The sequence below is a fragment of the Phodopus roborovskii genome, unplaced genomic scaffold, assembly GCF_943737965.1.
Source record: "Phodopus roborovskii unplaced genomic scaffold, PHOROB, whole genome shotgun sequence".
Taxonomy (NCBI): Eukaryota; Metazoa; Chordata; class Mammalia; order Rodentia; family Cricetidae; genus Phodopus; species Phodopus roborovskii.
The window spans coordinates 55947366-55973585 of NW_026126407.1; the positions used below are offsets into that span (position 1 = coordinate 55947366).

The 26220-nt window shown below is 40.9% G+C and overlaps 1 protein-coding gene across 1 annotated transcript in view; it reads right to left on the minus strand.

Moving 5' to 3' along the window:
• Window positions 1-26220, minus strand: part of Grin2a (glutamate ionotropic receptor NMDA type subunit 2A) — a 381691-nt gene that overhangs the window by 63824 nt on the left and 291647 nt on the right. Inside the window, exons 6-10 of the mRNA XM_051181444.1 lie at window positions 16669-16874; window positions 9586-9754; window positions 9328-9481; window positions 4457-4582; window positions 233-462 (exon numbers count right to left, since the gene is read on the minus strand). Of these exons, the coding sequence (XP_051037401.1) occupies window positions 233-462; window positions 4457-4582; window positions 9328-9481; window positions 9586-9754; window positions 16669-16874 (885 nt within the window). The remainder of the gene's footprint in view (window positions 1-232; window positions 463-4456; window positions 4583-9327; window positions 9482-9585; window positions 9755-16668; window positions 16875-26220) is intronic.

The window sequence follows — 26220 nt, forward strand, 5'->3', positions numbered from 1 at the left end:
CTTATGAATATGAGAAGCCATCACACATGATGCTGGGGTCCAGAACCTGTTACCCACCAGGAAATGGTATTTATGATGGCCATCTCTGACTTGGCTCATAAATTGGCAATTTATGGAAGAAATCTCCTGCTTTTGAGTTATAGCATAGACAGTTGAGCCCTTAAACACCTGAATCACCCCTTTTGAGAACAGTGGTTAGCATGGAACCTCAGTCAGCAAGGTGTCGCCTTACCTTCTTGTCACTGAGGCCTGTCACTTGGTCCACAAACTCCTCCTGGATCATGAAGGCAGCCAGGTTGGCTGTGTAACTGGCCAGGAAAATTACAGCAAAGAAGGCCCACACCGACACCATGATCTTGCTGGTTGTGCCTTTAGGATTCTGGACAGGCACAGAGTTGTTGAAGACCAGGCCCCAGAGGAGCCATATAGCTTTTCCAATTGTAAAAGAAGGCCCGTGGGGAGCTGCAAGTGGCAGAAAGAAAAGTCATAGCCTTCTCTCAGTGTGTGTGTGTGTGTGTGTGTGTGTGTGTGTGTGTGTGTGTGTGTGTGGACATGGCAGTCACCAGTAGCACTAGGGAGGTGGCAGACAGAAGCACAATAGCATTATGCTTTTTCATTGTCCCCAGAACCTTACTGCAGTCAACTTCTTTTTTGCTTTAAGATAATTAGCATTTTCCTCACATTTCTATCTAACTGGATTTTACCACATTTCTTAAAAGAAAATAGTTATGCAAAATGGAGGTTTCCATGAAAAGTGGTGTTAGGACATGTTTTTTAAATTTGGATTTAGTTTCCATCTGGGGAAACCAAACTCCTTAAAAAAATGTAAAAGAGAACTTGAAGGGGAGAGAATAGGGGGTAGGTCTGATCAAAGCACATTATCTGCATTTATGACGTTCTCAAATAATTAAAACATATAAAGTAAATGTAAAGGAAGCCTGCAGAAGCATGTACATTGGGAGGGGATTGATTCACTATTGGCTGGCCCTAATAGCCATTCAGTCTGGCAAGGGCATGCCTGGGATTCCAATTCATTTGTGCCTGGAAATCACTCCTGTTCAAATTCATATGTAAAGTGTGCACAATATACAAATCAAACTCTTTCCAAACGGAGGTGTTTAGAGACAGAACAATAGAGTCTAATTCTCCCAACACTTCATGGAACAGAGATGTTTCATTGCAAGTCACAGAGAATGAGCTGACATTGCATCACTCTGCCTTGCTCTCTGAATCCTCTCAGCAGTGTGTCCCTTTTCAGTTTCTTAAGTGTCCCTTCTGACAGGCTTAACTAGGAGGCAGAACAATATGTGGAATTTATTGGGATGGGGCATGTGAGGACGGGGAAACCACTCAAGTGAGAATTTTCAAGATTTTGTAGTGTATCAGGAAAAAAAATTATCTATGCCCTCACTCTGAGAGAGAAGCCTCCTTTAAGCAGTAGGTTAATTTTTATGTCATTTAAGTAAATGAAGATATAACAAAATGATCTGCCGAGACCTCAGCTGGCAATGCTAGCTGAGTGGGCAATAAATAAAGTAGCAGAAGAGAATTTTGTTGGATGGAAGTTAATGCAGCTCTGGGCAGAGTCCTAAAAGAAGAATCTTTCTCCATTGGAGACAAGACTCGCATCCACCGAGCAACACATGAAGGAGAAGGTGGTTAACACTATAATTCCCAGTGTGTGAAGGAGAAGGTGGCTAATCCTATAATTCTCTACATCAGTCTCCTGATTTTCTTTTCTTATTTTTATGATTTTTCTGGATTTAGTCCCAAGAGGTCAGGAAGTCTTGAGTCAATCTACTAACTTGATCAGCTACTTAATTATAGAAGGGTTGACCGACCAGGGTGATAGCCATTTAGGAATCAGACACAGGTGGCTGAGAGGGGGACCCTAGGAAACTTTGGGAACTTCCTGATTTGTGAATACTGTTACAACAGTGTGTAACTTAATCCATAAAGTATAGTGAAATGTAACAGGAAACGTTTTGCGGAGAAACAAGGAGCTCTCATTTCCTGAGCTGTCACATGCAGAGGAGGGGGACACAGGAAGCAAGTGGGGAAGAGGTGAAGGTTGTATGCCAGACTCTTTAGCATTTTTTAGAGGTTTTTCTCATGATAATCTTCCAGTGCATAATTTGGCAAATTGAGGAACCATTGAAGAAAATGATCTTTAAATCATTTTTATTTTCCATGTTAGATCACTAGTATATTTACCTGTCTCCATCTTCATAATATTTTTGGTGTATTATCTTTAAAATTTCATAGATGTATACAATGTATTTTGATCACATACGTCCCTTACTCCCCATCTCAAATGCCCCTGGGGAGCCCCATCACATCTTCCTCCCAACTTCATGTCTTCCATCTTTTTGTTTGTTTGTTTGTTTCTATTGGTGGGAGTGGAGCCCAGGGCCCTGCACACACTGGGTAAGCACTCTGCTATTGAGCTGCATCTTCAGCCCTCCAGAAAGGTCTGTTATCACTACCACAGACTAGTCTAGAACTTGCTTTCTAACTCAGGATGGCCTTGAGATTGTACTTCTGCCCCAGCCACTATGGTAGCTGCGATGACAGGGCTATGCCACTGGCCTTGCTTTCATACTCTGTTTCTTTGACATATCAGGATGGGCTATAACTCCAGACTTTCCTGTTGGCAGCTGCTGCTAATTGAACACTCTTTCCTGTTTTTATCACTGCTAAACTCTTCATTTAGGTCTTAGCTGGCTCTGAAAATCTTCCTTGTCTTGGTGCCCTATCTAAAGTAGTGTCCCATCCCTCACTATCACATGAGTCTATCTTGTGCTATTTATTCACTTTAATACTACCTGTGTAGCTAATTAATGTCTAATTAACTAATTAGTGACTAATTAATGACTTTACTTCTTGTCTCCCCACCTAAGTCCTAAAGTCCATGAGAATCAAGAAGGCTCCATCTGATTCACCTTGTCTCCTACACCCACATGGGGCTTGGCACACTGAATATTCTCAGTAAATATCCATGCATGGAATGTGTGAATGAACAACTGTAATCTCTGCTGGTGGAAGCCATTTTTTATCCTCATGTGATCATCACAAGGAATCGCCTCACCACCGCTGTGTGAAAGCTCCTTCATGGTTCAGCCCTTACTTAAGCACGTGGTTATGAATGGTCCTTTCATGGTTTGGGAGGTGGATTATATAGTACCACTGCTCTTCAATAGCTAAGAAGCAGAAAGATTTTAATGAAACAATGCCCCAAATAAATTTCCATGACCTCTTGACTGTTTCTAGTATTAAATCTTTCAAGTTACATTTGTATGTATTGAATTAAAAGATGTCCTATTCAGGAGGGATATTTGAGTCCTTCCCCCCACCCTGCCTACCAAACTTCGGAGCCTTGCACATGATGAACAAGTACTATATAGCCCTGAGCTCTATTCCTGGTTCCAAGGTCTCCTGTTCTATGCAATATCAAGTCACATTGAGGGAAAGGGATTTGATGCTAGCATCTCTCTAATAACATCCACTTCTATATGTGCCGTGCATTAAGGGAAATCTACTCAAAATGATGTGATGTGTTTAGCAAGCCTCTTAGTGAGTTATAACCAAAGAATACCTTTAAATTCCACTTCCATCACCAGTTCTTCATTTATCAAGTACAGTACACTATGATCAGACACCATCAAGGGGAAAATTTAACTCAGGGGAAATACACCACTTTATAGTTACATTTATTGTCAAACTAATGCAAATAAGATTCACTGGTTTAAAGAATGTTCTTAAAGTAGAATCTATCAGGTCATTTTATTTGCATAGATTGAAATTGCTATGATTTTAATACTTCTTTTGATCCACACTTTTAAAATAAACTGCCAAAACTCTTCAACTCTGTTTTCTCAACAAATTGAATATCAATTATTTTTTACCTAACCATTATTGACTTCAAATTATAATAAAACTGAAATATTTTATGCTTAGAGCCTGTTTTCAATTCAAGCAAATAGGTTATACTTGTCACATCAATGTGCCTACACCATTTCTATGAATGTGGGGCAAAGTGCTCTAAAACCAAATCTCTCTCTCTGCCTATGTGTGTATATGCATGGAAGTGTGAGCATGCATATTATACATCTATGTGCATATAGGTGAATTCAGCTGTGAGAGCTCACACACATGCTCAGGTGGAAGTCTGAGTTCAAAATTGACCATTTTCCCTCTATAGTTTTACACCTTATTTTTCAAAACAGGGTATTCTTGAATCTAAAGCTCACCAACTGGCTAGATTGGCCACTGTTTCTGCTCCATTACCTCTAGTGCTGGGTTATGGATGCTCACACACCATGGCATCTTGTTTTTATATGAGTGTTAGAGATACAAACTCAGGTCCTCAGACACAGCAAGCACTTTACACCCTGACCCATCTTCCTAGTCCTGAAATAGCATTCACGTTGTACCAGGATTATGAAGGCTTCCTTACCTTTCCCTTTGGCTAAGTTTCTGTTATATCCAACAGGACTGAAGTATTCAAAAACAAAGACAGCAATGGCAGAGACAATGAGCAGCATCACAAACATCATCACCCAGACAGAGGCGCTGAAGGGTTCTACGGGAAAGAGATAAGGAACAAATGTATAGGCAGTCAGTTCTTCCTCCCCTCTGACAGGAAGCCCAGCCATCTACCCACAAGCTTATGAAACTTACTGTCATCAAATCTGATTATTCCAAAGAAGCTGGTCATTTTTACTCATATGTGAAACCATTTTTTATAAAATGATTTCAGACACTTCGTATGACTGTACATAAGATGATAAAAATAGAGAAAGGAATGTGACATTATATAAACCAGGTCAAGGATAATATGAGAAGGAATATGTTAGACTACAAACAAACAGGCCATGGGGCCACGTGTAATCACAGAACCATCTAGAAAACCATAGCTGAGGGGAAAAAAGCCAGACCCAAATTGGTAGTATATGAACTCTACAAAAATGTGGCTTTAATTTTTACTTTCATTTGCATTTTTATATACTAGTTGTGAAAATATATGAGGGATTTCAGAAGTAGATGGAAAATTATGCCCTGCCATAAAGGATTATAAAATTATGGTATTGACAAGAATATTAGAAGGTCACAGTTTACCACCATCTGCTCCATATGGATGAGATCCCTGTGGCCCACATGTCTTACTGAGGTGGGTGATGGGCTTAAATTCAACCAAAAGTCATTCAGAGCTATTATGTTCATGGAATAATTCAATAAGACACCAATTAGAGCAGAGGTAATGAAGCCTTAGATGGGTAGATGGTTACTTCCTTTACAAGTTATCTTAACAGTTCATTGTATGTAACTTGGGAAGTAGGCAGGTATCTCAGAAGTGTGTAGGACACAAGGTCCTAAGCCTTACAACATTCTAGAAAGGTCAGAGATCCTGTGTATAAATGAACACTTCCACTTAACCTGGTTGAGAATATGAACATTAGCTGATTAAAGCTGTGTTATCATGCATAATATAGATGGGTTCGAAAACTCATCAAAAAAAAAATCTCTAACTGGTTGCATCATGGGGAGATATCACACACAGGCACCAATCAACTGAAACTCATTTTCCCCAGAAAAACACACTTTAGATAGTAAAGCAAATAAGTGTGACAATGCCACTCAATGGTAAATACTTTACTATTTTCACAAGTTTTGTGAAGCTGCTATCAGTCAGGAATAGAGTCTGTGGGTCTTGGACACAGGCAGATTCCAGAAGATGACCTTAATGTACAGCAAGGAAGCAATGTGTCTATACCATAATGACATTGGATCACTTAGAGCCTGGAACAAAAGGTTTGGATGAAATTTCAATAGAGTGAATATGTTAGAGCCCAATAGGTGGCACAGGTGACAGTATGGCTTCCTTGTTTACTTGAAAATGAGCTCAAGGAATCAAAGCTGCAACTGAAATTTATCTTAGCTGCTTTCAGCTAGAGCAATAAATAACATTATGTTCTTAGAGTTACTGCAACTTGGTAATGAGGTGCATCCAGAAGGAAGATAGGTAGATGGATAATTAGGAAATCAAAAGAGTATTTAATCATCAAGAATAAAGATGTTAAATTGATTCTGCAAGTATGGTGTACTAATGGGAAGGTGTGTCTTGCCAGGACACATGAGGAGTGCATGAGCTGTCCCCGGGGAAAGCCTTCAGCACTGCCTCTTAAGTGCTGTAGACACACACCACATAGTGGAAAGAATGACTGATCCCATAATTACAACCAGAAATGATGAATGATGTGTGGTCGCCAGTGCTGAAAAAGCGCCTTCAGTTAATAAAATCACACTTACTAATTAACTCCCATTCTTTGTAGGACCTGGTGATATCATAAAACTTAAGGGTAAATCACTACAGTGTTCTGTTCATGTGTCAGAATTTTTAACCTGCAGCAGGTTTTATTTGACAGAATACCTGGTAGTCACTAGTCAGAAAACTGATCCCGGCCACTATCCAAATGTCTCCTCACTTGAAGGTGACATCATTAGTCTCTTGGTTTGTAATTATGCCTCAGAAATCAAAGGCACTGTTTTAGGAGTCTGACTTTAAATTAATTGTGATTTTATTTATTTATTTTGTGTATGTCACATCTATGTAGTGTGTGTATGTGTGGTGTGTGTGTGTGTGCATGTGTGTGTGTGTGCATGCCCATTGAGCCATTGTATTGGTCAAGTATTCTGCTTTTAATAGATGAAGTATGTGTTTGTGTCCTACTACTTATAGAACACACACACATGCACACAAGCACACCCCACAATGAAAAAGAATGTAAATGAGGTAGTCCATAGCAGGAGTGACCCAGAAATATCTTAGGTTGCTCCAAGTTATATCCTCCAATGGTTTAAAACAGATTCAACATTTATCTAAGAAGGAGCATCAGTGTGGAAGACTCCAGATTAGCATTTCTATGGATCAAAGAATCTAACCTGCTCGGCAAGCTCTCAGAATTAACTGGATGGAAATATTACAATAGACACCATCTCTGTCCTTGAAGAGCCACTGGTTATGCTTTTACACAAAAGCTCAACACTACTACCTGACTGATGTTTCCCAAGTGACTTAATGAAGTTTTGCAGGAGAGGAGAGGAACTAAGGAAGAGCGACTCAATCAGATTTTGAGTGTTTAGGCTCTCCACATGGTTGAGCCCATGAATGGAAAAATGCAGCTTAGCTCGGCTTATTATGACTTTCATAACCTGCACATGATGTCTGTAAATAAGGGGTGCACAGTCAGTCAGACAGACATATAATCTGGAGACCAGGAAAAATACTTTGAAAGCAGCTCCCTCCTGTACAATGTATTATATTTTTAAAGAGACATTACGAAGAAGGGTGTTAAATTTGTCAAAAGAGTTGACTTCCTATGGAAATATTCTACAGACACAGGTAAGATTTTAAAAAATCCATGAAACTGGGTTGAGGCCAAATTCAATATCAGCGACCCATTTTTATGAGACAAGTCACTTGATATTCTTTGTCTCTGATTGCGGTAGAAAAAGTTCTCTGTGGTTTAGGGACATTAGGCATTTTGTGAAAAGGCACTTCTTTCTACTTTACTCCATGAAATCAGTCCTTCCCCCATCTTAACCCCCAGGGCAGCTGCCTTGTGTTAAACAGTCTGGTGGGCAAAGCAGGAAAAATAAACAGAGGAAGCTAATCGAGCGCCCATTTCCTAATGACTAAGAGTCTGCATTACTGGCAGGAGGAACCAGTTGCATTTCTCTGGTATAATGAGGCTCCCTCAAGATATGGATCTCAGAATCTGTGTCAAACAAAAGGACAAAGGGGAGAACAAATCAAGGTATGTCTTTCTCCAGCTCGTTATTAGACCAACAAAGGCTGTAAAGACTGAAATAACAAGTACAAACTCAAATGCAGTGAGCGGCAAGGATTTCAACAGCTTAACTGGATTACAAGAAGTGAAAATAGTATTCCATATGATGCTGTGAATAAGACAGTCTCCCAAATCCTGTTAGTCAACACTGTATTCAAGAGAAAGTGGCTTGGCAGTGACACTAGCTGCTGATGGGACATAAATGAAGTCAAGGAGGATCAAGGATACAGGTATAGTATGAGTTTGTAATTCAAACAACATTTATTTATGTGCATATTTCTTTATTCAATGTGCATGCTTTTGTGCCTGGATGTGTCTATGTGCACTAATGCATGTAGTGCCCATGGAGGCCAGGGGAGGACATCAGCTTCTCTATAACTGGAATTACAGGCCATTGTAGGCTACTGTGTGAGTGCTGGGAACTGAACTCAGTTCTTCGGCAAGAATAGTTAAATGCTCTTAGACATGGAGTCATTTCTACAGTCCTTGTGATTTTCTTAATCATAATCTTAATGATGTTTCCTGGCTCTGGAAAAGTATAAGAAATTTAGTTGACCTTAATAAAACCATTTCCCTCAGTCCTAGAGCTTTCTTCTTAAGACAAACATCTGTCTATACATTGCCAAATATGAACAAACTCATTTATATGGGAATAGGAGGAAAAAGTTAATAATCTGAACTTGATGATATTAACAATATTATTTCTAGAAAATAATTTATAACCACACAGTTGCTTTAAAGAAGAAATTAATTGTGTTAGGCTGTGTGTCATGAAGTTTCTATGACTCCCACCAGGATGCAAGCCCACATACAGTCCTAGGCTCCTGGCAGGTGGACAGTAGGAAGAGTCCACCTTGATTATATTTCATGTAAAGACATTTGTGAAACTGTTAAATGAAAAGTTGAAAGCATTTCCTACTTTACAAATTATATGGCAAGAAGGATAGCCACACTTAAAATATGAGTCTATTAATTCTATAACAGTATATATTTATTAGACTGTTTCTGCACTAGAATAAATTACTGGACAGTTTCCATTACTTCTAGTAAATAAATGATTAGTGGACTGGAAGATTGTGTGTGTGTGTGTGTGTGTGTGTGCAGACAGACAAGTTAATTTATTTTTAAAATGTTTTCATGGTTTTAGCAATATATTAATTTTTATTCTAAATGATCAAGACTAGTATCTAAATATGTGATGGTATTTATGAGCAGAAATATCCATGTTGAAGATAAATGAAAAAATATGAGCTGAGGGGATGGGGTAGAGGTTCTTTGGAAGAGTTAAAATGTAACATTCTCTGGGGAACAAACTTAGACCCTCATGCTTACACAGCAAGGTCTTTACCAGCTGAGATAATTACACTACCCAGGATCTCCCCTCCACTCTGTGTGTGTGTGTGTGTGTGTGTGTCTGTGTATGTGTATGTGGTGTGGTGTGTTCAAGGAAGAAATCATTACCCTGAAATTCACATACCAAGGAAAGCAGAAGGGGAGACAGTGCCATTGCTCCTGGAGACCATGACACTGATTCCTGTCTCCACAAAGGGCACTGAGAAGTCCACCACTTCAGAACGCTCCTCATTGATGGTGAGTGAGCCCACAGCCATGACTGCTCGCTGGTAGACCACCTGGATGGAAGAAAAAACATGGCCTTCATCCTCTCTTCCCATCACCACTGGACCCTGAGGCCCTCTGTTGGGATGAGAACCTGGAGGTAGCAGAGATGACTTACTTCACCTATCATTCCATTCCACACATTGTTAACCTTTTTCCCATGCTTCCCATTGGTCACCAGGTAGAGGTCATAGGTGAACTTCACAGTCCTGGACAGCTTCTTCAGGATGTCGATGCAGAATCCCTTACAGCACTTCTTCACATTCATCCCTTCGTTAGTTGAGTTGCTGCCAAGGAAATCCCAGGATCACACAAAGTTACTCTCAAAAGGTTGTGCTCTTGGCTGTATATACATTTATATTTTGGGATGAGATGTTGAAGCCCATAAAGGAGAAGTAAGTTCTAAAAGCAAATGTTGGAAATGTTCTTTAGTCTTTCTCTCCCTCTCTCTCTCTCTCTTTCTGTGTGTGTGTGTGTGTGTGTGTGTGTGTGTGTGTGATAGTGCACTTGTATGCAATAGTCAGAAGAGAATACCACATGCCTTCTATCACTCTCCACTTTGTTCTCTTGACATAGGGTCTCTCATTAATTCTAAGGCACTTGCCATTTTGATTAAGCTGCTGGCCAGCAATCTCTCAGGGTATGTTTCTTCCCATCCCCTGCACAAAGCTAGCATTATAGGCACATATAGCCATGCCCACCCAGCTTTTGACATGGGTGCTCAGCATTCAAACTCAGGTCTTCACACATTCATGTCCTGAACTCTTATCCACTAAGCTACCTCCTGAACTTCTTGTTTTACAAGACACAGTTTCATATAGCCCAGGCTGGCCCCGGGCTCCTTATGCAGCTGATGATAATTTTGAGCTCTGATTCCCACATCTACACTTCCTGAGTGCCAAAAATTAGAGTCATTGAATTCAAGGCAAGCCCTCTATAGCTCAGCTACATCTGTGGGGCCCCTAGACTGCTGAGCAGTGCTAATCACTAGGCACTCTGATGAGTGCTGTATACTAATTATGAGTTTCACCTCCATGGCATTTCTCTGAATTTGGTGTAGATCACACTCCATTACCAAAGGAGAGTTAGCAACACTTATTTTTTTTTAAAGAGTTTTGAACATATAAAACCTCTTTATCCAGAGTATTGTCATCTGATCTAAACTGACCTTAGAACAAAGGAAAATGAAGCAGAGAATTTGAAAGGCTTTAGGAAAGGGTTTTGTTGTTGTTGTTTTGTTTTGTTTTGTTTTTTACACTTAGAGCCAAGGGGAGAAGTGGGCACTCCTAAAAACGTGCCATAGAAACAGGACAGCTGAGCATTCTTCTGTTCTGGAGCTGTGGATTTTACCTCTTAATAGAACTGCCAGTCAAGTGAAGGTTTATTATATCATTCTTTCTGTGTAAATGCATGGCATGAAATACAAAGATGGTATTTATGAAGGACAACACCTTAGGGCAAGAAAAAGCCCTGGGAAGACACAGCAAAGGCTGGGGACATAGCTCAGTGCACAGACAATCTTGAATAAACATAAGGATCAGAAGTCAGATCTCAGCACCCACAGAAAGTCAAGCAGGCACAGTGGCTGCCTGCAATCCATGCACGAGAGGCAGAGATCGTAAACTGCTTAGCTAGGCTAGGAATAACTGGTAAATTCTAGGTTCAATAAGAGACCTTGCCTCAATAAATAGAGAACAATTGAGAAAGACACCCAATGTCAATCAACTTCTAGCCTCAAAAAGTATACATACACACATACATATGCATTTGTCCCATACAGTTGAATATACTCCTACCCATACACCACATAAACAAACAAAGGCAAAATAAGATTTGTATAGCATTGCCATATTGAAGGTGACCTTGTAGCCTCCCGAGGCTCTGCTCACTTTTCTCTACAGCCACTTGGCTTTACTCATTTGATAGGTCAGATCCAAGGGACATCCATAAGTCTTTCACAACTACAGAAAGCACTGTGATCTTGGAAAACAAGTAGTGGTAAATTGCTCCCAGAAGCCTTACCTGAAGATCAAGGTCTTTTTGGCACTACACTCAATTCTACCTTGCACCAGTGGGCATCCTATTTGCTTAGTCCTACAGGTGAGTTCCACAGTCATGAAAAACCCGCTCTTTTGGAAAACTCCAATTTATGTGCATCTACACAGTGAATTGTTAGCTAAGCATCAAAATTATGTTTATAGAAATTCAAGATCAAAATGGAAAAAGGTTTATATGCCTTATGAAACAGTAGGGTACAAAGAAATACAAACATAAACCTAGCTACACCAAATCAAACCTCTACAAAATGCCATTTAGAAAAGAAAAAAAAACATGAAATAGGAAAGGTAGCTATATTTGACAGGTGGGATATTTTTTATTCCCTGTACTTTTGAGATATTCCCCCCACGTTTTCTAGTGAGTATGCATTCTGCAAATAATTGGATACACATGTTTCAGGCCTCATAGATATCCATCAGTGTCTGCATACAGGGATGTGGACATGTTTGGCAGTATAATTGTAGTGATGGGAGTGGGTTACAGGTTACACCTGTTTTCTTTATTTCAAGGTCATGGGCAGCCTCACTTGATCCTATCCCCAACTTCTACTCACTGCTGGCTTTGTTTGGCCAGACACATCATGGTGACTTCCCTGTCTTAACCTACAACCTAAGTGATCTTTCCTGACCTTCCATCCTCATTTTAGAAGTCACACTTGTATACATTCACACACAATGACTGGTGGGGCCAATGCTATAAAGTGATAGGAAGTAAGTATCTGTTTCTCCCCTACCAAATACTCAGAACAGAGGGTTCATGGTGAATTGAAAAACAATAGAAGCCCAGGTACATTCAGTTAATGACAGGTCCAGTTACCATTTTCCTTTGACACTTGTACACTGATTAGGGTCTCTTTCTTTCTCTTGGCAACTGCACCACATACTTATACCTCATCCTCCATCTGGCCAGAATTCCTTGGATATGTTAGACAAAAGTTATGGATGCTCCCTGTTTTAGAGTAGGGATCACAGGTACTCTCTTAGCCTTGCCGAAAGTCTTAGGCAGCTTTTGAGCTAATGATATTCCTTGACCACAAGGCTTATTTCTAGATATGGATGGCCACAGTGAATGTTCACCCCATAAGCGCACAGTGAGTGCCTCCTCTATATAATCAACTGGTTTCCAAAGACACAATGTGAAAAAGACAAGCAAAGTTACTAATTAAATTCATTATGCTGTCTGAGTACAGCACACCTGATCACTTCAGACATCCGATGGCTCATTTCCCAGCCTTTATGAGTGTGAAGGGGGTGTGTCTTAATCACAGAAAAGCCTAGGAAATGATACCTCAGCTTCTTCAGCTCTTCTCCATCACTCAAAGCAAAGATGATTCATGGAAACAAACATAAGAAAAGAGAGCCAATGTGGTTCAATGGCTTTGCAATTCTCCTGTGTGGCTAGTGACAATGCAAATAAGTGCTGTGTGAAGAGCCTAGGCTGGCTTGCTATCACAGAACAGGGCACTCTGCTGAGTGTCCTGACTCCTGAAAAGAGAGGTCATCACTTTACAGGATGGCTGAGAACATGGGCAGATTGAGTGTGAAGTGTCTCCCACAGGCACGTATGTCAGAACATTTAGTCACTAATAGGTGTGGCTACTGTTTGGGGTGATTGTGGAACTTTTGAAAGGTGAGACCTCACTGGAAAGGGTTGCTGTTGGGAGGAGGATCTTGAAGCTTATATCCAGACTCACTTCTTGTTCACTCTCTGCTTTTTGGGGTGCTGTATATAAAGACATCCAATCTCCAACCACAATGGATGGAGCCACAACCACCACCATGCTTTCCCCACTGTATTAGATCACTTTGTAGTTATTGCAACAAAGTATCTGACAGAAACAAAGAAAGGAAGAGTTTATTTTGGCTTACAGTTTGAGGGTACAGTCCATCATGGAGAGGAAGGCATGGGAGCAAGACTGTGAAGCTGCTGGTTAATTGTATCTACAGTCAAGAAGGAGAGAAATACAGAGACACAGAGACAGATACAGAGATACAGAGACACAGAGACACAGAGACAGATACAGAGGTACAGAAATAGAGAGACACAGAGTAGAATGCTGGCTCTCAGCTCAATATCTCCTTATTATTCAATGGCGGCCCTCAGGCTAGAGAAAGGTGTCTTTCACATTAAGGATGGACCTTCCCATCTCAATTAACCCAGTATGGACCTCCATACAAGCATGCCCAGAAGGATGTTTCCTAAGTGACAACAGATCCTGTCAAATTGACAGCATTAACCATCACATTGCCATAATGGACTGAAACTCCCCTAAAAGCCTGAGCCAAAATGGGCCTTCTTATAATTTTGGAAGCTAAGACAGATGGTTACATGAAAAGGTATGTAAAGTATTTCTAGTATAAAAGAATCATTGGTACTATAAATCTAACCAATCACCTATGGCTGGCAAGGCTATGGTACCCTGAGGACAACAGTTGTCTCTTTCCTAAACCAGGATAATTCTTACCATATTCTAAATATTTATCTTTATAGCCACATAAATTTAAGGCTCATCCTCATGAAAGATGCATCTTCTTGTAGCAGACAGAGCCCATTACAGAAAGTTGCAACTAACTATGTGTTCCCAGCCTAAACTGCTATAGCTACAACAAACCCATACACCTAAAAAACATTGCAGAAAAGAAGGCAAAAGTTCTAAGAGCCAGAGACCCAAGACATCTGCTTCAAGGTAGTGTCTTCAATAATATACAAATATATGTGTGTATATACATAGAATATATATAATATTTTAATATGTAATATTTAAAATGATTTTCTATATTAAAATATATATGAATATATTTTAAATGAACTTCTTTTCCCTTCAGTGATTTGACAGGTGAGGAGTTTATTGGTAGAATAACCATTTCTCCTCACAGATCAAAGCAAATCATCTTTCCAGTTTTCTCTCCATGTCTTCAACACTTAGCAGAGCAGATGGGAAGTCATTTCTCAGGTTCTGAAGAGCTGCAAGTGCACTCAAGGACCCACTGTTTAAGAGATGACATGTGAGGTACAAAAGGTCTTCCTCGTAAGAGAATTACCAAGAAAACAAATGTGCCCGCTCACACTGCCTGGTTGGAATCTTTGTGCAGCCTTTGACAATGCCTCTTAGTTTGAAAAAGCAATAACTCCCATGTGTGTTAATGTTGGGATTAGTGGATCCTGGTATATTTCTATTGCTCTAAGTTAAATCCAACACCCTAATTTTGCCTAGACACACAGGCACGGCGAGCTTCTCTCATTTCCACATGGAAAGAGGCAGTTGAAAGATACCACCTTCTTGCAGGAAACCAAACCACTAACTTGACTGTGTTAAGCTTTTTAATCTTCGATAGAAAAGTCAATTCTTTTAAAGAGAGTAATTTATTTGGGCTCATGTTTCTCCATAGAAATGTGACTTGGGACTTGGATCTATCTCATTTTGCCTCTGAAGCTACTGACTATAGTATATATCATATCACATCATATCATTCATATCCTAAATGCATGTACCCCAGGCTGGTCTCAAGTTCATTATGTATTTGAGCATAGCCTTGAACTCCTGATCCTCCCCTTCCAGAGTGCTAGAAATAAAGGCTTGCATCACTGTACCCAATTTCTGTGGTTCCAAGGATTGAACTCAGAGCCTCATATGAGCACACTAGGCTAGCTTTCAACCAGCTACTGACTCCACACTCTAACTCCTCACAAGGAGACCCACTTGACTGGTTGCTTGAGACAAAGTTTTGTGATGGCCACAGGTCTCTTGCTGAGGTGAAGCTTTTTGATTGTGGGAGACTGCTTTCATCTGACCAATCTCAGCTCACAGTCTCCTGCCCCTATGCTCCAGCCCCTTCCCCACACTTTCTCTTCCAGATCCTTCCAGTTCCCTCCTCTCCAGACTTTAACAGGTTTCCTTTGGTTTATCGAGCTTGCTAAACTTTTTCCAGCCACAGGACCTTTGCACTTAGGATGTTCTTCTCCCAGGCCTTCAACTGTCTAGCCCTTACCTTGTGAGCTATAATGCTCTCATGCAGGCCAGCATACTCTCCTATCACATCTCTAATAGGTCCCATTCACAAGGCCTAGTAGCATTCATCTACCCAGCTACTTCACTGGCTGACTTGCATTCAGCCATTTTCAACAAGTGACTGCAAGTTCCTTGTCTTGGCCATGACAGTATCTGGGTCCCTGAAGTGTTTGTACATGAAGAAGAACCCTAAACTTAAAATGTCAGCTTTTTCTTCAGTGTGACAAAAGAGAAAATGGCACAAATGCAGTTCATTCCCACCTGGATCCCAACTAAAAGTTGTGTGCAAGGCTAGTACTACTCCAGGCCCAGGCAAGTTTTTATTTAAACTTGGAAAGTACCCATCTGGGAAACATAAGAGACAGGGGAAGAAGAACATGCTGGAGAATGGAGCTTGAAGGGGACAGAAAAGAGTGAGTGTTATTGAAGAAAAGACTGAAGGGCAAGTGTGAGGTGATACCACTTGTTAGCCCCATTGTTTGATTGGTTCCTTTCCTGCCTACTCACAGCAGGCCTTAAACAGGTTTCTTTCTTCTGTTTATTTGTGTGAGTGGTATGTTTGTGCTTGTGTGGGGGGAGAAGTGGGGGGGGCACTGTCTTTGTGTATGCATTGGAGGCTAGAGATCAAACCTGGAGGGTTCCTAAGCTGTATACCTCATTTTGAGACAGGGTCTCTCACTTGGAGCTCAACAAGTAGGTTGGGCCGGCTGCCCAGTGAAACTTTGCACTCCATTTGTCTCTACTTACCTAGTATATCACCATGCTTAATTGGCTATTATTATTATTATCATCATCATCATCATCATCATCATCATCATCATTGGCTCAAACTCAGGTCTTTGTGCTTGCAAGACAAGTCCTTGGCCAATCAATTTCATCTCTCTAGCCCTGAAGAGTTTCTTAATATTCCTATAATCTGCTAGTATCACTTTCCCATGAACAAAAACCACCCAATCAATATCAACATTGGAATTAAACAAATGCATTCTTGGCACATCCCCAGGCATGTAAATGTTCTAATCTATATGATCATGACATGGGATATAATTAATATTATGACTGGACTGTAGATAATGTCGTATAAATTCTTAGGTGGGATTGAACACACATAGCCAAGAGCATCCCAGAACTCACTTGATCTTGACAAACTTGCGACAAGGCACCGTGTTCCTCACACAGGTCTCCGTCAGCGGGTCTATGTCTTCTACAATGACGAAAGGGGCTTCCTCCAGGGTGACAATGCTCAGGTGGTTGTCATCTGGCTCACAGTCAGAAAAGGACTTGTACCTCGGCCACACGGCGTGTCTCAGGCTCAGTGTCTGGTTCTCCCATTTGCCTACCTGTGTCACAAACACAAAGACACACTGTACGTTCATACACCAATGACTTCCAGAAAGGCAGGTCCTTCTCACGAGATAGGGTAAAGGACATCTGACATATAACGTGCCTTGATGTATGCTTTGCTTGTATGCTAAGAAAAATGGTGAGGACCTGCCTGTTGGGCAGTTCCTCCATATCTCAGATCCCTCTAGAGGCTAATGAAATGCACAGATCTGGCAGTGATGACTAATACATGTACTTCTGGGGCTTCCCAGAATGATCCAGTGTTCTGCCAGAGTTCAGGGTCATGGGTGTCATGGAAACAGCATGGATTATGATAGTCACAGAAGCAGAGGTTTGAATGTGTGTCTCCCACTTCTCATCTGTGCAAGCTCTTCACCACAGGAGCATCCATTTCCTCATCTATCCCATGATGCAATTCTACCTGCTTCCTAAGTTGTCAAGAGAATCAAGTGGTGGACACACAGTAAATGCCAATGCCAGCGCCTAGCACGTGAGGGGGACCTCAGGAGGAAAACAAAAGGGGAAGCACCAAATTATGCTGAGAAATAAGAAAGGAAGGAAGAGTAATGTGAAGTGAATGAGCAAAAAGGAGAGGATTGAGTGAAGAGACAGCCTAAGGGGACAGAGCCAATGACAGAATTAGAAGCATCATTTCACCCTGATATGGTCCCATTTACTTTGCAAATGAAGGTGAACTTCTACTAATCCACAGAGCAGAGACTGTTACCGCTTAGCACACACTGAGACCTGTCAAAACAGAATCGATTGTATTCCCTCTGAGCAGCAGCCGGCATCTTAGTGAAATCAAATTGAAGGCTGTATGTTTTGAACTTTAATTTTATTTGACAGTTTATTGGCACTGTTCACATACTCGCTGGGAGAAAGCCGCCTCCATGCTTTGCTCTCTTCTTCCTCCTCCTGAGCCACTGCCTGACACCACAGGTCAGTGCTTTATTTGTAATACCAACCTCAAGGAAAACCCCTCACCAGAGAAGCTAAGTGCCGAGTGTAGGCTTCTCTGTGCTGATGTGACCCACTCACCTCTCCTCCGGTGATGGCAGTATCACCAGAAATGAATCTCAGGCCCTTAAAGAGAATTCAGACACAGAGAACCAGAAGGTGATGAGGGTGAAGAAGACAAAAAGAATTCCTGTTCTCTGAGATTACCTCATCTTTTGCACTGGAAAATTTTTGCTGGCTGTAAAGAAACATCCCATGTGGCTAATTACAAAATTGTCTAGCTTTGGTGATAGTGTCCTTTTTTAGACACAGAGGTTGGCAGACTAATTTGGTGAGGCAAACATGCTCATCTATCCATGATATGAGATATAAGCTTGGGGAAAGGTGCAGCCTGTGGAGTTCTTTCTTTGTTCAGAAATGATTTATTGTACACCTACTGTGTACTGGTACCAGACTAGAATGGCTCCTGCCTTCCTGGTCCTATCAGTCAGCTGAGGGACAGTGATTAAAATAATACCAAATCTACACATACATTAAACCTTGCTGTTAGAAAGATGGCACAGTCAGTGAGTTGCTTGTACCACAAGCATGGGGATCTGAGCTCAGTCCCCAGAACTCGTGTGACAAAGTAGAGCATAGTAGAATGTTCTTGTAATTCAACTGCTGGGGAAGAAAAGACCAGTAAATCCCTGGGTCATGCTGGCTAGCCTTCTAGGACACTGAGACACACACACTCTCTCTATTTCTCTCTCTCTCTCTCTCCCAAACCAAGTAGACAGCATCTTGGGAAATAACAAGTTAGGTCTGAGGTTGACCTCTGGCCTCCAAACACATGCATATGAATATACACATAGGCACACAAACACACCCACACCCCTACACACACACACATGCATACATACATAAGTATAAACACACACATTTTTAATAAGCATTTCTATTCCTTTCCATTTATCTTAAAAAACTCAAACCTGACCTCCAAGAGAGGCAGGGTAGTGGAGTGGGTAAGCAAAGGCTCAGGGAGGGGAAGTAAGAAGTACTGAATGTTCCAACTAATGTTACCCTTTAGCTGAATAACGTGGGGAAAGTCACTTATCCTCTCTGAGCTTCACTTTCTCTGTTTATAAAATGCAGAAAACAACCAGAACTGAGGACTGTAGTGAGGTCTAAACGAGACAAAATTGTACACAGTGCCCAAAGCATGGAAGCCAGCAAGGCACAGAAAGTACCCGGTGGGTGCTCTCATTCTGTTGTTAGGATTTATGACATAATTCCAGCATCACCTCCTCTGAAAAGCCATCTTTGCTGTCTCCAAAGATGGAAACCTTGTGGCACTCCATATTACAGTTACTTACGATCACTTCTGGTGGCCAGGAAACATGGCCACTTGGTCTACGTGCCTCCCCACACTCAGATCCTACATGGTAAACATCAGAACTCCAACTTCATAGTTCAACACAGAGGGGTTGTGTAAGTTTCCCTAACTTACACATTGAAGCTAACTACACCTTTTGGCTCTCTGAGACTCAAACTTAATGTCATACCATTCAGTGTGTCCATTCCTTGATAGCTTCAAGGCATCCCCTGCCTTCCAGAGATAGCTTCCAGATTCCGAATATAAACAATATGACACAGATCTGAGCTGGGTCATTGAAACACATCTCTGAAAATATTGCTCAGCCTATTAGGATACAGTTGTCCCAACATGAATAAGCTGTTAGAGAGTGAGTATTGAGCTAGGTAATAGAGAGACCAGAACAATGCAGGTCAGAGGTCAGTCTTGGATGTGGCTTACCAGGTACTATCTACCTTGTTTTGTTTATGAGAGCATTTGTTTTCTTTTTGAGATAGCCATTTAATTACATTTCTCCCTTCCCTTTCTTCCCTCCATATACCCTTTCCCACTATGCTTCAAACTCATGGCCTCTTTTTTCATTTATTGCTATTGTATGCATACATACATAATGTCACTTATATGTATCTTTTCAGGGATGAATGTCTAGCAATGGACAACCAGTGAGTATGCTCTTCCCAGAGCTTGTAGCTCTGGACAGCTGAGGTTTGGTTTTTGAAATGGAGTTTCTCACTAGCCTTGAATTTGCTGATCAAGCCAGCCTAGCTAGTCAGTGAGTTCAGGGATAGACACAGCTCTGTCTCCCTGGCACTAGAATTTTAGGGGCACCACTTGGATTTTTTCCTTGCCTAAAGGGAATGGGACCCATGTCCGCATGTTTGCAGAGTATTCTATTAACTGGACCTTGTTCTGGGCTCCCATCGGCTCTTACAAGACTGAAGGTTGACTTCCCAGAGTTCTTATCAAGTCTAGGCACCACTCTTAGTACCATTTTAATTTCTATGTGCCTCCTGTACAACAAATAAAGTTAGGGACAGATTTTTAAAGATCTCTATCATGAATATTTTTCACCCTTAAAAACAACCCTCCACTCATCCAAATAGGCTGTGTGGGAGGAGGGAAAAATCTTTTGCCTTCAAAACAAACTGAATTTTGATGACAGAGCTTTGGGGTATTTTCAGCAAATCCACTGAAGTTTGGAGGACAAAGAAAAATAATTGACCTCTGATGGAGAAAAGTGATTTCACTGAAAAAATATGAAAAGAAAAAAATTAACTTTGTAAGGATTTTTCATCCGTTCTTATTAATATAATTTAAATACAGTGCTTTGAAGATGTTAACTGCCCTTTAGCTTCTAGAAAGTGCCTTGTGAATGGGCAATGATTACTCTGCAAATGTTCAGCCAATATGTTCTCAGAGCAGAGATAATATCATCTCCAGAAGCTGCATGTCTCGACTTAATGCCTCTGCCTCTTCATGTCTGGATAAGCTCAGAGGGATGTCACAGGGACAGCAAGCGAATGGAAGAATTTAGGTTAATAGATGTGTGCATCTCTTTTTTTCAAAGGGCTGTGAATGCTTGAACCTATTTAATCTATTTATGAAATTCTTAAAAGATACAGTCAAAATAACTGCATAGTTGGGTTTCAGATCTCCAAACCATACAAGAACACCAAACTGGGGACATGGGAAGGATGTAGCTTAGTTGGTAGAGCGATGATGTAGCATGTATAAAGGCTGGGTATGAGCATCAGAACCTAGAGGTTATCCTTGGCTACAAAGCAAGTTGAAGGCTAGCCAGGGCTACATGAGACCCTGTCTCAAAAATAAACAAGCAACAACAAGGACACCAAAGTTCTGAATCTAGCCCTGATCAAACTGTTAGGCTACCTGTGAGACTGAAGCCCCATCGACACAAAGCTCCCTCCAACTTTTCCTACATCTCCTCTTGCTTTGTCTCTTTTCATCTCTCACTTATACATCAAGCACTCTCTGCATTCTCTCACAGTATAACACGTAAACTCAACCTTTGTGGTCTTACCAATAAACAAGCATACACCAACATGAGCCAATGCATCTGTACATGAACATATACATAAACACACACCTTACATACTCAGACTACATCATGTGCATAACCTCCACATAAAACTACACCTAGAAATGTACACTCAAACATCCAGAAATAGGTTCATGTATGCACATATTAAGACAAAATGTTAGGCTGCAATACATGACACACAGATTTTTACCAAACTTTCCCCGAAAAGCACCCACTCCTGTACCTATAACTCCTTGCTTTCTTTTAACTGGACTCCATCATCTCTAGTCTCAACTACTGAAATCCTTCTATCTCCTTTCAGGTCCAGTCACTTCAAATGTCAATTCTCCAGTGAATTGAAGTGTGTGTGTGTGTGTGTGTGTGTGTGTGTGTGTGTGTGTGTGTGTGTATGATTCATATTGTTCATGACAGGTGCTTCATTGGTGACAGTCCTCCAAGAGACTACCCCTCTTTGCAGCTTTCTGTCTGGTTGGAGAAAAGTGGAGGAGCTTCAGTCCCATTACAGGGCTGGTGATTCAGGTCAGCTTAGTGATAGAGCAATGGCATGTGCAAAGTCCATCCTCCCAACAGCAACAGGTAAGATGAATACATGCTGGCGTCAGCACAGGGCACTAAGGAAGGATTTTCTGCTGTGCTCAGACAAATGGGAACCAGTCTGAGAGTGGGTGTGCATCTTTTGATTTTATCTTAAGCCTATGGGATGATTGGAATGTATGCCTAGAACTTAGTGGAGATTTTCAATGAGGGGAATATTTTATGACACACCTTCCTAATACAGTACAGAGGAAGAGAGAAGGAACTTTTTGTACAAAGATTCTGGCTGCAAAGAGATGTGTCAGGAGGAGCCTGATTAACTCTGGTAGGCCTCAGTGGTAGGATTGGCATAAACTCACAGCATCTCAAATTAGGAGAATCATTAGAAAAAGATATATCTAGTCCTTAAGGGTGGGAGTGAAGCTGGAAATGCCTGAATGAAAGTTCTATAGATGCTCCAAGTTGGTCATTCTACACCATGAATGCCACATTTGTTGTAGCAGAGTGGTCAGTGACCACCCACTTCACTGAATATGCTAAACAGAACCACAACAATATCATCAATTCTTTTTAATAGAATTCAAAGTTGAAAGAGGGACAATTGCCTTTTTACCCAACTCCTCTCCTTGGAGACAGGGCAAAAGATATTGTGAAATTAAAACCAGAGAAGTTTATTAAAAGTGGTGACGGAAGCTGAGTTCACACCACCTATGCCCCCAAATCTGACTGGAGCTCAGGGGTGATTTCATAAACAGAGGCAAAAGCAGGCTTTAAGACAAACACTTCATTTGTGCAAAACATCAAAGAACATTTCACTCAGGCTAATAAGTACTGATTTACTTTCAAGCTGGAGGGAAAGATGAGCCATGAACTCTTCAGGAAGATAAAGTGACACAGGAAAGAAACTAAACAGGAAGCCAATTTCTCTCCACCTTAAAAATAAACATCTTCCAAAAGGCGTAAGGGAAGCAACTGTGAAGGGGCGACTATGAAATGATTTCATGTCCATGTTTTGCATAAGTAGCATCATACATTAGAGTTGTTTCCAGGCTTCTGCAAGCTCAGCAGTAGAGGTCAAGCAGATAGCAGACCTACACTAAGTCATTTAGTGTTAGAGGTAGCAGTTGAAGACCCTAGGCAGATCTTAATTTGGTGGATCTAGGAAAGATAGCATGGATGTCTAAGACATTGCTATAGCTTGATAGTAAGCCAAAATGTGTGATGGCCAGTGGGACTCAGTAATGTGTCATATTTTTAAAACAAATATGGTACTTAAAGTTCACCTATGGCAGCTAGTACATGGAAACCAATTATCACTATGGGACTCATCTTTCCAGGACAGTTATATGCAAACAAGATCTACAAAGAAGTTTCTGAACAGCAGTTGTAAGTTAGCCTGCCTCGTCTCCAAGTATGGAGACTCAGAGGCCACTTGAGAATGGAACATTTTCAATGCAGCAACTGAAGAAGGTGAAACCAACTTTGTGAGAGGTTGACTAAGAATGAAGCCAGGGAGGACAAAATGGAGACACACACTTTAATCCCAGAATTCAGTAGACAGAAGCAGGAGGCTCATGAGTTCAGGCCAGCCTAGCCTACAGAGTGAGGTTAAGACCTTTCAGGTCTATACAGTAGACCATATCTCAAAACAAACAAACAAAAACACAGAAAAACAAACAAAAAGAATGAATTTGGGCCAGTGAGATGGATGAATGGGTAAAGACATACATAGTTGCTGCCAAGTTTGATGATTTGAACTAGATTCCTGGGCACCACAGGATGTAGGACAAGAGCTAATCCCTTCTAGTTGTCCAATGAGCTCCTCATTCACACTGAAGTTCACATGCACACATGTGTGTACTCTTGTGTGCACACACAAAGTAAAAACAAAGAAATGTAGCATAAAATATAAAAGAATAAACTCCTAGGGCTGTGGATACTGAATTATGGGCAAAGTGTTTGGCTCACAAGCATGAGGAGCTGCATTTAGATACCCAGGGCAGAAAGTAAAGATAAAGAAAGCTGGAACTGACATGGTGCCTCTGAAATCCCAGCACTGTGGTGGCAGAGACAGGAGCATCCCTTCATGTCACTGTTACCTGCCGATGCAGAATCAGGGAGCTCCAGGCTCGCTGAATCGTCCTGGCTCAAAGAACAAAGTGGTTCTTTGTGATGGAAGATGCTGTAAGACATCAACCTCCATTTTCTACATGTACATACGTGTATACACACAAAACCTATGTTCTTATATGCCACATAGAAGTGGGGAGAGGGGAGAGAGAGTCCAAGATTTCCACAGAGCTGGCTGTGGCTTGAGACCTGAGACCCTGATGTTCCTGCTGGAGTCTTAGTGCTTTCTGCTCTGGGTCATCCAAGGACCCTATTTTGCGGAGCACCAAAAAGATTATACCTTTGGCTACAGGCAGAATTAAATACAACTGGAGAAATAGATGGGAATCGTTCTTCCTGGGTGACTTACATAACCAGTGGCAATTGCCAACAGATCCAAATGAGTTTAATCAGCTATTAGAGCCTTAATTAAATTCCTCTCAGTTGAAATTTCAGAATTGCCTAATTGTTACACAGCTCACATTGGAGCTGTTGATATTTTTTTCCTTCTGTAATAATTCTCAGGTTAACCTAATATCTTTACAGGTAAGAGCACCAGCTGTTGTAGAATTGAACACTGATTTGGTCATCTGTGGAGATGTGGTTTGGTCAAACATTTCCACAAACAACTCAGATATCTACATCAATTCCTCTTTTTTTCATATTTGTATATTTATTATATGGTGTTTTTTAGAGAAGTTTTTTCAAGTGTGTAATGTGTTTATACCCCCTCCCACTAGTGTCCTTCCTTACCCTTGTATCCCCCTCTTCTGCATTCACACTGTGTGTGCATGAGTGTGTGTGTGAGTGTGTGTGTGTGTGTGTGTGTGTGTGTGTGTAGTTTTTATATATCTATAAAGAAGCCTAAAACTCACTAGTAAGAAAAAACATGCAGTATTTGTCTTTCTGTGTCTGGTTTAAATTTGACTTGATATAATGGTCTCCAACTACATGCGTTTTCAAGAAAATGGTACAATTTCATTCTTTATTACTGAATAAAATGTCATTGTGCATAAATAGCATGTTTTCTTTATTCATTCACCTAGACTATTCTGTAACTTGGCTATCAAGAACTCTGGGAACAGACATGGGTGTGCTAGTATCTGTGAGGTAGGTTGACTTTGAGTCCTTCAGGTACATGCCCAGGAGCAGTATAGAGGATCATATGGTAACATTGTCCTCTTCAGGCTCAGTCAGTGGGAGAATAGCTCAAGGCTTGCTCCTGCTTGAAATTTAAATTTACATGTGGAACTCTGACTTCATCTCCTCTAGGAGCTTGTGCATAATGTTTGGAACTCCTCTGTTCCTGGGTCCCCAGGGATGGACAAAAGTCCTGTTTCTTTTTAATTGTGTCCTTTTTAAAAAGCGTCCTTTTAATTATTAAAAGTTGTGTGCTTTGCTAATTAGCTAAGCAACTAATAGTGTTTTCTTCCTCCTCTTTGATTCCACACTGCACAGATCTAACATCAGAGACTTGAAAATTCATGGAAAAAGTAAAGGAGCCTCTCATAATCACTAATTAATTTTTTCAACATGCTTCTGGGAGTCTTTCTTATAGTTTCTGTATCAGTCAGCCTTTCATGGGATATAATAATAATTATTGAATAACTAATAAGTATATTTATTGGCATTTATTAAGGTACTACAGTCTTCTGATATGCATTTTCTTATTTTATTGACATGACTTTGCAAAGAAGAAAAGCTGTTATCCTCATTTTGCAAATTTAACAACTTGACAACTTAAGTGACTTTCCCCAGATCAAACTGCAGGTTAGAGGCTCTGAGAGCAGGATGCCAGACTTCAGAGACCCCAGGGCTTCCAAGGTTGACATCATATCTGCCTTTGGAAGTGTCAAGGAGAATAATGAGTACTTGAGCACTTTACTTTGGTGGGGAGAGTATCCCAGGACTCAGTAGGGAAGGAAGCAATCAGCACTCTGCAATGGACAGAATGATGCCCCAGGAGCTGAGATATATAAGTTCTGGGCCCCACTGTGTATAAACTATTTCCTTTAGAGAGGGACTATGTTTGTGCTCTCTGTGGTGTGAAGGAGGGGAGAGAGGGACAGGGAGACAGACTGAGAGGCCTGACATTGTCTTCAGCTTGCTTTCATGTATGTCAGCTTTATTTCCCCAGTTTCCCTGTGAACTTACTCTTCTAGGGATTTGAACTCTACCATGGAAAATGCCTCCACCAGCAGTGCTATTAGTGAGCCCTGCTTTGTGGCCTTGTGGTTGAATTCCAGTGCTATGAGCATAGACATCCAATAAGCAATTAGAATAATAGATCAGGGGAAAGAATCCTCTGCTCAAATGTGAGCTG